This window comes from Triturus cristatus, chromosome 6 (assembly GCF_964204655.1).
Source record: "Triturus cristatus chromosome 6, aTriCri1.1, whole genome shotgun sequence".
NCBI lineage: Eukaryota > Metazoa > Chordata > Amphibia > Caudata > Salamandridae > Triturus > Triturus cristatus.
Genome location: NC_140589.1, coordinates 554,886,565 through 554,903,881, shown reverse-complemented (window position 1 = coordinate 554,903,881; position 17,317 = coordinate 554,886,565). Strand labels below are relative to the sequence as shown.

Sequence of the window (17,317 nt, the reverse complement as noted above, 5' to 3'; positions counted from 1 at the left end):
AGAGCTACTTTAATGTTATATAACCAAGAAATTTGACGGCGCTTGTCCACCCCTATAAGATATTTAAGGGCCAAAGCGTAGGGAGCTAACTCTGGGGTTGTCCACAAGCGTCTCCAGTATGCCAATGGTCTAAACCCAGCTACCTCTTCAAAGGATACACACCCCAAATCTTGTAACAATGGTTTTAAGGGTGTAGATTGGGGTAAACCAGTGAGAGAACGCAAAAACTTATTTTGGGCCAGTACCAGCGGACGCAAGTTTTCAAAACACCAGAGTTCCGCGCCATAAAGAATAGACGTTCTAACCTTCCCTTGATACAGCTTCATAACTGGTTAGGGAGGATCTATGTTCTTTTAAAAGAGCTCCCGCCAGTTGGTTATGTTTAATAACTAGGAGATCCAACTGATGGTTCCAATTTAATCTCCGCCCCAGTGTCACCCCTAAATATGCAAAAAAAAATTAAATCAATGAGAGAATTTTGAGTACAATCTCATGAATACATTCTAGGTAACACTGATCGATCTTACACAGTAACAGTATCATTTCACCTTATGGCTGGAAACTGCCTTCTAGGAATGCTTTTCTGCCAACCTCTAGCTTATTTTTATATAAGACTCTTTTAAAATAGACCCTAATTGTGCTTACCCCTAATGGAGGCATGATAATTTGTAAAGGTCAAAATGTGCTAATTATAGCTTTTAATGTGTTTTTTCCCCATTGATTCTTTTTTTAGATATGGAAGCGTGTGTGAGGTGCCCGGAAGACCACTGGTCTAACGAGAAGCGAAACCTCTGTGTTCCGAGGGTTATAGAATTCCTCTCATATGAGGACCCCCTGTGTCTGTCATTGGCTTTAATGGCTGTCCTACTTGCCTCGTTTGCTGCTGGAGTTCTGGGTATCTTCATTAAGCACAAAGACACAGCCATAGTAAAGGCAAACAATCAGGATCTCAGTTACATTCTCCTCATCTCTATCTTGCTGGCCTTTCTAAGTACATTTTTATTCCTTGGTCGCCCAATAAATGTGACATGTCTGCTCCGACAAGTTGCCTTTGGAATAATTTTTGTACTTTCACTGTCCTCAATCCTCGCAAAAACCATAACAGTTGTCATTGCTTTCAATGCTACAAAGCCCAACAGCAGGTTAAGAAAGTGGGTAGATCCCAGAGTGTCTCTCTGCCTAATCTTTCTGTGTACGCTAGGGGAAGTTCTGATCTGCACCATATGGCTTCTTCAATACCCACCTTTTCCAGATTATGACACAAAGACTGAATCAGGGAAGATGATACTGCTCTGTAATGAAGGGTCTGATGCACTGTTTTACTGTGTGATTGGATACATGGGAACCTTGGCTCTAATGAGCTTCTTTGTGGCATTCTTGGCTCGTAAACTACCAGACTCTTTCAACGAAGCTCAGCACATCTCGTTCAGCATGCTGGTCTTCTGTAGTGTCTGGGTGTCATTCATCCCAGCATACATCAGCACCAAGGGCAGATATATGGTGGCTGTGGAGATCTTTGCCATCCTGGCTTCCAGTACTGGGCTGCTAGGCTGTATATTTATTCCCAAATGTTATATAATTATAATGAGGCCAGATTTGAATACAAAGGGACACATAATTAATAAATAATGCACTACTCTGTATTGTGCAGGAAATGTATCACCAAAAACATTTAGAAAAAGACAGATATAGAGTTAGTCATTTACAAAAAATGGGATAGTGATATACAAAATCCAGTTGTGATTTTCAGACAATCCCTGTAATCTTTGCTACCTGCAAGTCTGGTTTAGAGGACAAGTGACTATCAAGAGGGTTTAAACTAAGGTCTTAGGGGCATATTTATCATAAAGCTGTACTGCTTTTGCAGCATGCAATGGTGCCTAAAAGCGACAAGACCCTTAAGTTGGAGTAACCAAGCCACATTGCTTGGCCCTGAGTGGCTTGATAAATCCAAAGTAACAGACACTCTGCGTTCTGTTACTCCACCCTGGAAAGGCATTCCATTGGTGGAGTGTGAATGTTCCCACGCATCCACCAATGGATTGTGAGGCATTCTCAGATTTACCAATACTGGTAGACCTGGGCATTTATCAGAATGCTAGGCCTTCCGAGGGGAGGTGTACCAAAGAGTAATATCTTTATTCCTCCCTGTTACTTCCTCTATATGTGCTGCATTCTGCAGCACACATAGAAAGAGTAAAACGCCTCATAAGATTGTTTCTGTGCAGCAAGGTTTCCCTTCCTGCATAGAAACAGTCCTACTTACAATGCAGGCACCCTTGCACCATGTTGCAAGGGGGTCTGCATTGGCTCTAGGCAGCACATTGTGTGCCAGCACAGCGAAAAAACAAGAATGTACCATATTATGTTAACTTTTCTATATTCCTGCCCTTATCCCTGTCATGTAGCGCAGCAAGGTGACTTGCTGTGCTGAGTGACTTTTTGTTAAGTATGCCCCCTAGTCTGTAATCATAGCAGACTAAGGTCTTCATGGTGGTTGAAGTATGGGTAATGCTAAAAGTGGTATATGTTTCACAATCTAGAAATCATGGATCATATTTACTTTTGCTGCATTGTGTTACTCTGGATTTATTAAGCCACTCAGGACCACTCAAGGTGGCCTTGCGTGTCTTGAGAAAATTACATTTTAAGGGTTGCATTGCTTTTGCACCCTGTTGCGTGGTTCAAAAGTGACAAAACCCTTATGTCCCTATGTTTTTTGCAGTCATAGACCTTGAAGACTGCAATGGCTAAAGTGTATAGATCACTTGTGATCTTGATAAAATTTAATATCCTGAAAATACCCAAAGGACAAGTTGAACTATTGCTTGGGATGGGTCCCCCTTTTGATTATGGATGGGTATATCAACTTTTCAACCCCAAAGGGAAAAGTGTATAAGAGCACGTCAGCTGGCCTAGCTAATCCATACCACAGGCCACCAAGGTTGAGTTAAATCTACAGAGCTAGGAGTCACTGCCCATTGCCTTTTTAGAAAATGTTACTCCAGTGTTGTCGGGCGAAAATGCATTACTTGGGTAGGAAGTATATTGTTACAAACATATTTCATTATTCAGGGGAGTTTTCTTCTTTTAATTCCTTGAAATAAATTCAAATTCCTGATCGTGTTTGCTTTGAAGCACATTTCTTTAAAAGCATTTTATCATAACACGGTACATTTTGTTCAAGGATAAAGTACACTGAGCATGCTGCAGTTGCACTTTGTTGTCCGTTAGGAGACAACTCTGAATCAGAAAGACAAACAATAACACCAGCAATGGACCTCAGGCACAGTGCAAATGGAACCTGTTTTTATTATATAAAATGCTTCTGAGCCTAGCTCGTCAGAAGAGCACCTCCATGGATTATCCTGGACATTTGTCCGTGCCTGATTGCCTGCCCTGCTGACTCCCATCACTATCCTGAAAAGGACAGCGGCATGTTTTAAATGGGGAGTTACGCTGCTCCAAACGATCTGTCAGAATACATTCTCACAATGCTCTCTAGATTGTAGGTAGCGTTAGGCAGGAGTATTATTATGTAACATATTCATATAATCACTGCAATAATTATCATGGTATAATTATTCATCTTTTTCTTCATTCTTGTAATGCTGGTAACAATGCTTTGTTTCCTTCTACTACTAATTGCAGCTCATGACTTTTACACAAGAATCCAATTGCTTCAATAAATGTTTGAAATTCCAATGTATGTATTTCTTGTGTCCCCCTTTGGGTATGCCTGAGGTAACAATGAAAGGGTAGATCTGTTTCCACAATTTACTTGGGGGAATTAGAGTGGTCATGTTCTGAGGTTGCAGACACCATCCGGTACCCTGTCAGGTTTCGGGGTTCAGATTGCACACTGTGAGATAGTGAGGAATTGAGCCAACATATTCTGATTATAGGCGTGGTCTCAGTACCCATATGTTGATGCATATGCTGTCCAGACACACAGTACCGTACAGCACTGTGCGAGGAAATCCTCAAATAGAGTTTGAGTGAATCCAGGTTGAAGAGTGAAGAGTCTGATGAAGTCTGTAGTGAGCAGAAGGGTTTATTTATTTGCTCAATGCTCTTAAATGCTCATTATGTTGTCATTATGTCTTTTTTTAGTTAACAAACGTTACATGGCATTTAGCATTTCAAGATACATCATGACATGAATAAATTAACAGGGACTCCATCCTCCATCATGGCCCACTGCCTTGGCCTTGGGGCACCAATTTAATTCCATTAACACATCCTGCACCTCAACCACAAAGCCTTCAGACTGCCCCTTTTCATTGTCTCATTACATTCTCAAAAAGGGTCACCAGTCACAAGTGAACCTCCATAAACCAGACTAAATGGCTAATTCAATCATAGGTATGACTTACAGCAGTAGAGTCAACCTCCAAGGAATCCCTAAAGAAAGGTGGATTAACCACCTGCCAGAAAGCATGGATATCTTTTTGGCCACTAGCGGCTCATAGTGAATAGCAGGTATCTGCTTACAACTTTCTTTATGGCATCAGTGGCCCATTTGTAGGCTGACTGCACTGGCACAAATTATTAATGTTCAAAGGGACGGATTTAGGTACCTGAATCAAATTGCTATGTGCCTTTGTGCAAAGCTTATCAAACCATCTAGCTGGCTTCACCTTATAGGGTCAATAAGGGGTTGACTGGAACTCCCTAATTGTTCCACATAGTGTGGCATGATAATTACTTTCACTTCAGAACCCTCATCTAGACATGTTAGAAACTCAGTTTTTATGTTAGAGATCAGATTGAGTAACAATTTCCCCTTATCAATTCAGCTTCATTTCAGCAAAGCCCCCTTATGTTTATCTGCAAATGGTAGTGGGGGATCACATATTGGCTCCAGGGCAATATGATGCCCACATTAGGAGACTGGCAATAGATTATGGTCACAATGCACATTGTCGGTCACTGTTTAATCAGTGTATCGTGCAAGATTAATATACAATTGATTACACTTCTATTGTCCCTACCAATAAATGTAGGCCTTAATATTTAAAGAGGAGCAGGTGAAAGGCATCGCTGTTGCTTCAGTGATGGAAGTGGGTCAAAGGCTCACCTGTTGGATCAATTATTCCACAGGCAGTGGTAACAGAAAGATAGCAGTGTCAAATATTAAATCCCCCATCAAAACCATAGACACATGCATATAAACAAACCCCTCAATTTTCCTAAAAGAGTCAATGATGTCAATGTTATTAGAATCAAAGCTATTTTTGTGAAAATGTTTTAACCTAACTTGTTGGGACTACATTGAAGCCACAATAGTTGAAAATTCGGTGAGCACACATATGACCAGATACATTTGCCTTTTAAAGAAAAGAAAAATCAAGGTAGGGTGCCCACCCTTTACTCTACCAGAACTTGCACGGCCTGCAGGAGATAAATATGCATCCATTACTTACTTATAATGGCATTACTCCTTGTCCTACTGCCTTGCCTTCCTTCTTAATTAGTGAGGCCCCTTGCCTCCCTTAGACCCACCCTTAACATATAAAAACATCCTCCACCCCCACCACCTCTTGTACTTAAACAAGTTGAGCCAGAACTCAGTTGGACCACACTGAGAGGGTGGGAGAGATCTTGAAGGAAGGTGATGGAGTAGGATTAGGAGCAATGGCATTATCAGTAATTAACGGACAAATTACCTCCCATCCAACTCTTGCTTTCCTTTTTAACCAATGAAGAAATAGCAAGCAAAATAGAGATGGACAACTGAGTGAAGATGAACATTCCTAAATACAGTGCACACATCACAACACAACCCTTCTATTCCCACATGTAGGATAAAACTCTGTGACCTAGGACATTATCCAGACGTTCCAACTCAGAAATCCAATAGTGGCGGTCAACAGTGGATAGGGAAGACCAATTTGCAGCCTGAAAATTCTCCACCACAGAAGTCCCCTGCAAATTAGCCACTGTAGCTGCTATATGGCGCAGAGAGATCCATAACACCGCAACGGGAAGAACCGCCGCTTTCGCTCTACAAGCCAAAAGGACCATGGACTGAAACTACACACTCAAATTAGCTGTGAATGGCATTATTCCTTTCATTGCAGGACTTCATTACCTGAAATTACCTCCCATCCAACTCTTGCTTTCCTTTTTAACCAATGAGGAAATAGCAAGCAAAATAGAGATGGACAACTGAGTGAAGATGAACATTCCTAAATACAGTGCACACATCACAACACAACCCTTCTATTCCCACATGTAGGATAAAACTCTGTGACCTAGGACATTATCCAGACGTTTCAACTCAGAAATCCAATAGTGGCGGTCAACAGTGGATAGGGAAGACCAATTTGCAGCCTGAAAATTCTCCACCACAGAAGTCCCCTGCAAATTAGCTGCCGTAGCTGCTATATGGCGCAGAGAGATCCATAACACCGCAACGGGAAGAACCGCCCCTTTCGCTCTACAAGCCAAAAGGACCAGGGACTGAAACTGCAAACTCAAATTAGCTGTGAATGGCATTATCCCTTTCATTGCAGGACTTCATTACCTGAAAATACCACAATGAAGTCCACTGCATATCCAAACAGAGCAACTGGCATTCTTCCTCCGAGAAAGGCTTAGGACAAAACACAGGAAAAATCAGCTCTTGACTGAGATGAAAAGCTGAATTCACTATAGGAACAAAAGACTGAACCGGCACCAGCACCACTCGGACCAAGAAAACCTACTAGAAAGGATACCACCAGGACAAGGGCCCCAACTCACCCAACAGTCTAACCAACATGATGGCCACCAAGAAACAAGCCGTAAAAGTCAAGAGCTTCAACTGCAGCTCCTCTAGGGGTTCAAACAGAGGGCCGGTCAACACATCCAAGACCAACTGCAGGTTCATACATGGAAATGAACAAAAAGGCTGAGTTAAAAGGTTCAAAAGACCCTGAAAAAAACCGAGGCATCAAACCAGCGACACCCTGCAAATTGAGGCAGATACCCCTAAACACCTGAACACCTGAATGGCTGACCACTGCACCCTCTGTGTAGCAACAGACAAACCTAACAGGGCACCATCCTGCAGGAATAGCATACCTAAATACAGAAGAGCCATTGTAGGATCCTCTTGCTTCCAATCATGCCAGGCCGAAAACTCTTTCCAATGCCTGGGAAATTAAAGCCACGGAGAAGTCCCACTTGAAGCCTGCAAGTTCAACGGTTAATATTCAAGGATCCCAAAACCGGCTAAGCCCCAGTCACACAACCTCCATGCCGTCAAGTGCAACTTCCTGAAGGTGCACAGGGAAAAAGCTGAAAGAACCAACGGAGATGGAACCACAGTAAGAACCCACTCCTCAATCTGCATGAGGCCACTGGGGCGCAATTAGCCCAACCAGCATCCCTACTCTCTGGACCGAGCCAGAAACACCGTGACCAGCCGGAGTTGGAAGAAAGGCATAAAACAGGCACGAGACCAATGATACATCAAACCATCTATCCCCCAAGATCGGGTACCCTGAACCAGAGCACAAAATCGGTGCACCTTGGCATTCCCCAGACCTGCAAACAGGTCCACCACTGGAAGGCACCATCGAACAACCTGAAAATGGAGCAGAGCAGGCCAAACCACCCCCAACTCTCTTCAGACCGATGACCATCAAGAGATCAGAAGAGACCAGACTTCTGAACCTGCTTCAACCCCCGCCAACCCCCCTCCCGGAGAGGATGGCAACCAATGTCACCACCAGCTTAGCAGGGGGTGACAACAAGACCCCTCTCAGGAGAAGCTCTAGTCACAGCCCCAGGAGAAATCGTCCCGGAACTGTTCTGCCATCCGAGCGAAGCCAGCAGATCCTGGACACCCGGAGACCACAAAGCCAGAATCCAGTTGGCCAGTCGAAGAAGGTGAAACCAGTCCTAGGGCACAAGAAACATAGCAGAAGTCAAATACCTCTGCACCCTCAACCATTCCACAGCCAGTGGAGCCAAATGAGAAACCAAGGCCTAATCTTGAGCCTGCAAAGAGACCAATCTCCTGTTGGACAGAGTAAGCCGCCCCTTGATATTCAGAAACCAGGATCCAATGAAGACTATGCCTCGTGAGGGAGCCAATGATTTCCCCCAATGGATCAAAAATCCGTGTCCCCGTAGAGCCTCCAAGACCCTGCCGAATTGAGCAACCAAGAGTGAACCCTCTGCCGCACAAATCAATAGATCGCCCAAATATGGATGAATGAAGAACCCCTCTGGATGAAGGAGTGCCACCAGTGGTGCTAGTATCTTTGGAAACACCAGGGAGAGAAATTGAGGCTGAAGGGGAGAACCCAGAACTGAAAAAGGGTGTCTCACCTAAGCGAACCTCAGGAATTGATGAATGGAAACCGCAACAGGGGCATGCAGATAAGCGTCCTTGAGATACAATGATGCCCAAAACTCTCTTGGCCTTACTAGAGGAATAATTGCCTGGACAGTCAACATCCTGAAGGGGACAGCCCGGACTCAGGAGTGGACCCACTGCAGATCCAGAAGGGGCCAAAAATCCCTGAGACCATTCAAACCAGGAATATAATGGAATAGGCCTCTGTGCCTACTTAAGACTGTGGCACCCTGCAAATGGCCCTATTGCCAGCAACTCCTAGACCCCACTCTACCAGTGCCAACCTCATTTCCCCAGCAGCCAGCACAGGAGTCAATGGCACACCAGAATACAGGAGAACCTGCCACAAATCAAATACCTAACCATCTACCACAATGTCCAGGACGCAACTATCCAAGACACCCAGAAAACACACCTGAAGGAAATGCCTGAACTTGCCACCCACAGGCACCGACTGCCCCAGACTGTTAATGTCAGAAACTCGTTGTGGCAGCACTCTTTGGAGGAGGAGCATGACACTAAGGGAAAAAATACGACGCTCGAATATCCACCTCCTAAAAAACAGATGGGACTCATGGTAAGGACCTACCCCAACCCTTACTAGATGATGATGCCCCACCCATATATGGCAGGCCATGCATCTGATGGAGCAGGTAAAGCAAAACTTTGTATACCTCCTCTATTTTTCATGAAAATATTAATCACTTAACCGACTAATATAAAAAACTTGAATTAACTGTGTACTGTGTTATACTGACCAACTATTTGCACCCTTTTGTAAACACCAATTACATGTGGGACTTATTGCTATTTGCATTGCAGAATAACCTTAATAACTAACTGTGGTACGCATATTAATAAGTAGTATGTGTGGTAATAGAGTATCGCATGATTTATGTCGCTTTTGGGATGTTTGCATTCCCGTTCTGGACCGAAGCGTGAGTTTATTACTTTAAATGTTGCTAAAAAAGCTAGGAAAATACTAATACATAAAGGGATTAGTGAGGGTATAGCATTAGTATCTTCATTTCCGTCTATTAATTATTCTTTTGTGTTTGTTTTGCTTGAGTTGACATTTGGGCCTACCAAAACATGGCGTCCAAAATGGAGTTCGGAAGTGGCCACCGTCTCGTGAGCGCGATGCCTACTGCACAGACTCGGATGGCTTCGAAGACCTCCAGGCAACCTCCAGCCTGAGCACAATGTTCCTGGTCAAGGATAGGAACATGGAGGACTGCCACCCTTCAGTCAGTAGAAACTGGTCTAATCGAACAATGGGCATATACAAAAGTGCAACAACAATGTTGCATGAAGATGACATATTCGGAGGAAATGAACCAGCAAAATCTGTGAGACCCCAAGCAGTGGGGAAATGGGAAAATATAGCAAATCCTCATCAAATGGACCAATCGGATCGTAGTATTGGTAAAAGAATGTATCATGTTATCCCAAATTCATTATAAAAAGGGCAATAGAATAGGGAGGAGTTTGGAATGGAGATCGATTGCTGACCGCATACCCTTACCGACCCCACAGGCGATGACTGATGCTTGCACGATTTCTGGTCCTTTGGAGATCTTTGGTACTGTAACGTGCTGGGCAAAGAACTTTCTGGACTTTGAGCCTTGGCCTGCTTTTATTCGGACAATTGAAATAGCTAAATTCGGTTATGCAGAGCCAATTGAATTAGAAATAGCCCAATAGCAAGATTAGGTAAATATAATAATGTCATGCGATTTGTGCTGATTTATTAAAAATCTAAACATTGATTAACCAAAATGCTAATATTAATTGCAAACAATATTTAGATAAACAAATAATTGATTAACAGAATTTATGAGTTTGTGGTCTTTCTATTAAGCGATTGGAGGATTCTGAAACTTAAATGTGTTTTAGCTGGTTCTAAATCACCATTAACCAGTCCAATGAATTGTTCCGTCGACCAAGTGGTGGAGTGTCTTGATGTTAAAGTTAGGATCCTATAGGTGTTGATGCAAATGTATATTCTGTAAATAACTTTTCTTCCCTATAGGTAATAAGGTACTCCCCCATATGTCCAGCACTTTATTATCATCCCTCCTGTTTGCAGACTCGTGAGGTGTGATGTATGAGTGTTGGTGTTATGGGCCCCACCAATGAATGCGTGAGTGAATGAGTTAGTGTGACGGCGGGTCTGCGACGCAGGGATGTTATTTGTAAAATATTTGGGTTATCCCTGGCTTTGCGCTGGATCACATCATTTCCTTGAAAGCATTTGAAATCATGGCAGGCAATAGACCCCTAAAGAGAGCCCAGCCGTCAAAAGGTAGCTTCAGCAAGGCAGTCGTCTCGCCTGCATACACCTTCCACTGCCAGAGCCCCAGTGGACATTACCGAACCAGAATAATGTCAGATGAAAGGTCAGTCAGTAGATTTGTTATGTTATGTTAAAGGAACTTCTAAAGCGCACGTACATCAGACGGTTTCATGGCGCTGGAATCCAAGGGACACTGTCGCTAAGTGATTTAGTCATATACCTTAGTTTCCTAAGCTGAGAGTAGGAGGTCAGTGATCTAATGTCCAGGGAGAGAGAGTTCCAAAATTGAGGGGCCAAGACCGCAAATCTTAGTCCCCCCAATTTCTTGTGTTTAAAGGATGGGATAACTAGGAGATTCAGATGTTAAGACCTAAGATCCCGAGAAGGGAGGCAATGCTGTACCCGAGAGGCTACAAACACCGGGCAGTATCCATGCAGAGCTTTGAAGGTGATGCAGCCCAGCTTAAATGCGCTATGTTCGGCTACTAGGAGCCAGTGTAATTATTTCATTAACGGGGTGACATGGTGACATTTAGGCTGGTAGTAGATTAGTCTGGCTGCCTGGTTTTGCACTAGTTGTAGTCTTTTTGGTTGATATGGCGGAATACCAAAGTAAAGTGGGTTGGCGTAGTCAATATGAGAGATGACTAAGGCCAATACTACTTGGGTCAGGGCTTCAGTGTTAAAGAATCTACTGATCTTCCTGATCCTTTGAAGCTGAAAGAAACAGGAAGAAACCACTGTCCCAATCTGTGCTTTCAAAGACAGATCACTGTCGATAGTGATGCCCAAGCTTTTGGTTGAACTCGAAGGGATGGGCGTTTCCCAGTTTGGCTGGCCAGAAGTTAGAATTGCAGAGGTTTGATGGCCGCTGACTTGGATCAGCTCAGTTTTATCCGGGTTCAATTTCAGGTGGTTGCTGTTTATCCAGTCGCTTATATGCCATATGGTAGATTGGAAATTGGAAACAGAGGATGCTTGAAGATCGTCGGCATAGTTGAAGGTTTACACCTTCCTTTCGCCAAGGGAGCGGATGAGGGGAAGCAGGTACTGGTTAAAAAGGAGTGGGGAAAGGGATTAACCCTACTGCACCCCACATGTCAATTTAACCTTGGGGGAAGAGAGATGGGTGAGGTGTACGGCTTGAGAGAGGTCTTCTAGATGCAGGGCAGGTGCTGGGGCAGGGTGGGGGGGGGGTAGTAAACTCCAGGTTATGGCCGAATGGAGGTGAGTATACAAATAAATAAATAAAACTAATTTCGTTGCGCGCGCGGCATCGTCAAATGCAAGAACCTAAAATATTTCTAGTTGGTGTTTAACCGAGTAATGAATCTTCAGGTAATTGACTGAAAGTTCAGTCCACCCATGACCATGAGGAATGGAGGGGTTTATATTTATATAGTTGTTGTTCCTGTAAAGGCTGTCCGAGCGGGCAGGTTCTAGTGCGAGTTCAGGAAAAAACTCTCTGTGCTTCATGATGCCAAGATTGACAAGTTTGGAGCAAGTAGAAGTTTCAAGAGTAAAGTAGCTGGCATGCAGGCTTTTCAACTCCAGTGGGGAGAAGCTTAATATTTGAGCATAATAAGTTACACAAATGCTGAGGCACAAAAAGAAGTCCAATATAGTGTAGCTGGCTATTAGCCACTCAAGTAGATAAGAAGTCCATATTGCAATTTTGATTTTTCTTTATGTATCCTTAATTGCAAAAGTATGATTTTCATAACATCCGAAACAGGCAGTCCGAAAGGACTTTCTCAAGGCTAAACACGAAAATGGACCATATCTTCTCTCACTGAACTTTACTCCATGTTTACTCCAGGACCACGTGTGACGAGACTGCCCACTTTTGCATGTTTATCAAGACCTCCAGCTGTACACGGAAGTTCAGTGAGAGAAGATATCTGTGACTCTCTACACTGCAGGTGTTGCACCTCTAATGAAGGTGGTACACGTTTCATATGGACAGAGAACTCTTAATTCCATAATGGTCTATTTTCGTGTTTAGCCTTGAGAAAGTCCTTTCGGACGAAACGCGTGTCAGCTGCCTGTTTCGGATATTATGAAAATCATACTTTTGGAATAAAGGATACATAAAGAAAAATCAAAATTGCAATATGGACTTCTTATCTACTTGAATGGCTAATAGCCAGCTACACTATATTGGACTTCTTTTTGTGCCTCAGCATTTGTGTAACTTATTGTTTAAACCTCGAGTGGGTTTCTCTATCTTGGGTGTTGATCTAGCCTCCTATGAGCAGAGGGAGGCTATATGCTTGGAGAGCACTACATTTTCTTACATCTAGAGGAACTACTTCCCAACGGACGAAAGGGGTGGATGTGCATGTGTAGAATTGGCATCTCTGCTTTGTTGCTTTCTTGTGTAGTGATTTGAGCATAATGTCTGGCCCCTGGCCTCGCCGGACGCCGATGGGCGCAGACGGGCTTGCCTGTGGCACACCATCGGTACGCAGACGGCACGTCCGCTGCACTGCCACACTGCGTCCAGCATTTAATGGCCGAGTGCTGGAAGTAGGTCTGCCCCCCTCCCGCAATGTTTGGTCCCCAGTGGGAAGGGAATATCCAGGACAAAATGCCTGACAACGGAAGGGAAGGTGCTAAGCGCAGTGTGAGTGCCAAAAGTAAGGAGATGCAGTGTGAAATTCAAAAACAGTTTAAAATAAAAAGTGTCAATTCATTGAAATAATTATGAAAAACAATCACGATGCGAGTCAGTTACAAGAATAGCGGGCAGAGCAGCAGTCATACCTAGTCCAGTGTTCCATGGCAGTCAACAGCCCTGAAAACACACAGAACCTTGCTGCACACCCAGGGCCAAATTGCCAAATTCTGCACCAGAGACACCAGAGACACCAGAGAATACGCTGAAAGAAAACTTGCCCTCTCAGTTAAACTCTATGCAGAAAGAGCCCACTTAAGGCCAGAATCCATCTTCTTGTCTCTGGCATCAACTGGGGTACAGTCCTCTGGACTAATGGCAGTCTTCCAAAACAAGGTAGCCCAAATTGTATCCAGACGCACAGAGTGGGGCAAAGGGTCATCCCCCTTCAACATATACAGTAACTATAGAAAGTGAAGGAACTCGATCATGTCCACCTCCTTCCACACCCTCAAAACCATCTCCTGTATTGGAACCTGAAAGGGCATGCCAAACCAGAGGGCTCCACTTACTCGAGAAAGCACCCACCGCTTCTTTTGAAGGCTGGAAATAGGCAACCCTAAGTTTACACGGACATGGGCCAAAACCTCCCACATCTTCCCCCGGAGACACACTTCCCTCCAGAGGAAGCGGGCGGGACATCTATATCCAATGCTGAAAAGGCAGCACCAGGATCCATAGTCCTACGACGTGAAGGACCACTAGGTGACCTAGGATGTGCCTGCAGAGCCTTGGCCACCACTGCCTCAATCATGCCCTGCACTTAATCCTTGGACATAAGAGGCCTCTTACCCCCAACAGGAGTCCTTACACAAAGCCATCATATGGAGAACAGTGGTTTCCTCCTCTGAGGAAGAGGTGGAGCAAACCACATATTTCTTCTGAAACAAACTTTACCGACCCATCATGAACAGCAAGTGCCACAAATCCAGAAAATGGGAATAACCTGTTTCTTGCCACCCATTGTACCCAATCTGTCTGCAGTAGGTATCCCTGGTTTTGCACAGCCGGTCTAGCCGCTCCACGTCCGTGACACGCAAATGAAGCACCAGCAACCAGTGGACCTTTATCCACAAGCCAGCACTCCACACCCTTCCACCGAAGAGCTGCAGGAGACAGCTGCACTGCCAGAAACCTCCTTTCGATGCAACGCACATGCCATGATCAAGTACTGAAATCCCCAGCCCCGCCACGGAGTGGAAAGCCAAAGGTAAGTCTTACTCAGGATACAAAAAAGAACAGAAGGGGTGGGGACGGTCTATCTTTTAATAGGTTATGGGTGGGTCTATGGGAGGCAAGGAGCCTCATTGGTTAAGAAAGAAGACGATGGAGGTATGGGAGGTAATGAAATAAACCCATCTATATGCTGTAAATGCATGGCCCGGGTTTCCTGACAAAAAAGCAATGTCAGATTTTTCAATAAAAGCTCACAAGTCTGTAATATTTAACTTGGCTTCCAAGCCTTCTATATTCTATGAAGCAAATCGATAAGAAGTCTTGGTCATCATATGATCATTGCCATTGGGTGTTAAAATAAATTGAAAGATAGGAGTAGAATTGAGAATCAAACAATGACATCTTTCAGAATATAGAGGGCTCTCTTGTTCAATAAGAAATTTACACTTTGTATCGCTTTTAAATAAGGGTGATGTTTCTGAAGTGCTTATTAGTTAGTTTCCTTCATGTAATCTGCTTTTAGACTATCTTTTATCTTTATAATAAAGAAGACAGTATTTGTGTCAAGTGATCTTAAAAGTTGGTATATGTTTATGTACACAGATGTTAAAGTCATTGGGAGCAAATAATGCCTTGTGGTGACAGTGGTATTGGGTCAATTTTAATTTGTAATAAGAATATGTCAGGTTATATTTAATGTTTTATGCTATTTGTGTTTGTGAAAATATTGTATATAAAGTTTAGGCACTCTTGTGATTAATATGTACTTTTTAGCTCTTGTATAGAGGGCCAAAGTGTGCTTATTTCAGAAGACGATGTGCTGTGCTTTAAAAAAATCAAAAAGACATTTAATTGAATTTGTTAATATCAGTTAGGGGGAATATGTTTATCATACAATTCCATGTGCAATTAAAATAGTACTTTGGAAAGAAGACATAACACTGGTAAGCAATATTTCTATCACAATGTTCTATAGAACACTGATTTTCAAATGTTTGTTTGATGACAGTCTATTCTTAGACCTAGTGTTCTATTTGCCCTCAATTGGATATTGAAAGGATAATTGTTTTACAAATTGATAAATTTCACCTGAATATCACTGAATGTATTTAATGGCTTCTTAATTGTATCAGTTTGAGTTGGCTATGCTTTCAATGTTTTTAAAGTCTGAACTGGTTGTTTGTTGGAGATGCTATAATATTTGGTGGCAATGACACAAAATAACAGTTTTAAAAAGTGTTGCACCCAGCCCTATTTACAGAGTCACCCCCAAACCTTTCGCCTTCACTCCTCCTATTTTTGCTGTATTTGTTTTCGTTAGCATTAGCACTCTGTGCACTTAACCACTTCTAACCAGAGCTAAAGTGCTTGTGATCTCGAATTAAAGCATGGTAGAATTGGCTTAAACCCTATTGACATATTTACTCTACTTATATATCCTCTGTACAGTTGTATACCATGTACCCAGGCCTGAAAATTAAATGGTATTAGTGAGCCTGCAGCACTTATTGTACCATTCACATAGGTAGCCCCTTAAAGCTTAAGTCAGAGACTGCCATTGCAGCCTGAATGTAGTTTTAAACGACCAATTCTTCTTAGCAATATATTTCCCTTGCCAAGCCTTAAACTCCCATTTTATTTCATATAACTCACCCCTAAGGTAGGCCCTAGGTAGCCCATAGGGTAGGGTGCATTGTAAATAGAAGGGTGGACATGTATTCTTTTAGGTTGTGCATGGCCTGACAGTGAAAAACTCCTAAATCTACTTTTTGCTACTGTAATGCCCACCTGTCCCATAGGATAATATTGGATTACCTTATTCAATTTAGTAAGTGCTAACTTTTAATTAGGGCGAGAAAGCAAAAGACACACAATTGATGGACAGAATGCAGAACAAATCAAAACATCCACCCCCAGTCAAGAGATCTGGGTTAAATCCATCATTCTTTTGCTCACCATGCCACCCTAGTTTAGACCTGGCCATATGCAAATCAGTCTTGACCCTGTGCCTCATGGGAACAATCCAGCCCGAACTGCCAAGCCAGGTCCTCCCTGGACCGGAAACAAGCATCCTAGGACCGGTTTCGGGGTTTCACCCCTCTTCAGCCAGGATAGCTTGATTCCAGTGGCACAGTGAGCCCAGAACCCACGTCTGGGCATACCTGGTGCACTTAGGGCGAGAAAGCAAAAGACACACAATTGATGGACGGAATGCAGAACAAATCAAAATATTCACCCCCAGTCAAGAGATCTGGGTTAAATCCATCATTCTTTTGCTCACCATGCTGAAAAGGCATGGTGAGCAAAAAAACAATGGATTTAGGCCCAGATCTCTGTACTGGGGTGAATGTATGACATTGTTCTGCATTCTGTCCATCAACTGTTGTTTTTGCATTTGTTACCCCGAGTGGGACGGGTATACTCAGACGTGAGTACGTGCTCTCCATGCCACTGGAATCGAGCTATCCTGGCTGAAGAGGGGTGAAACCCCGAAACCGGTCCTAGGATGCTTGTTTCCAGTCCAGGGAGGACCTGGCTTGGCAGTTCGGGCTGGACTGTTCCCATGAGGCACAGGGTCAAGACTGATTTGCATATGGCTGGGTTCAAACTGGAATGGCATGGTGAACAAAAAAACGATGGATTTAGGCCCAGATCTCTGTACTGGGGTGAATGTATGACATTGTTCTGCATTCTGTCCATCAACTGTTGTTTTTGCATTTGTCACCCCGAGTGGGACGGGTATGCTCAGACGTGAGTCCCGTGCTCTCCATGCCACTGGAATCGAGCTATCCTGCCTGAAAAGGGGTGAAACCCCGAA

At 43.5% G+C, this 17,317-nt stretch overlaps 1 protein-coding gene across 1 annotated transcript in view; it reads left to right on the top strand.

Moving 5' to 3' along the window:
* Positions 1-1,629, top strand: part of LOC146817390 (vomeronasal type-2 receptor 26-like) — a 953,476-nt gene extending 951,847 nt beyond the window's left edge. The window contains exon 4 of the mRNA XM_085609206.1: positions 734-1,629. Coding sequence (XP_085465332.1) covers positions 734-1,629 — 896 coding nt within the window. The remainder of the gene's footprint in view (positions 1-733) is intronic.
* The last annotated feature ends 15,688 nt before the right edge of the window (positions 1,630-17,317 follow it).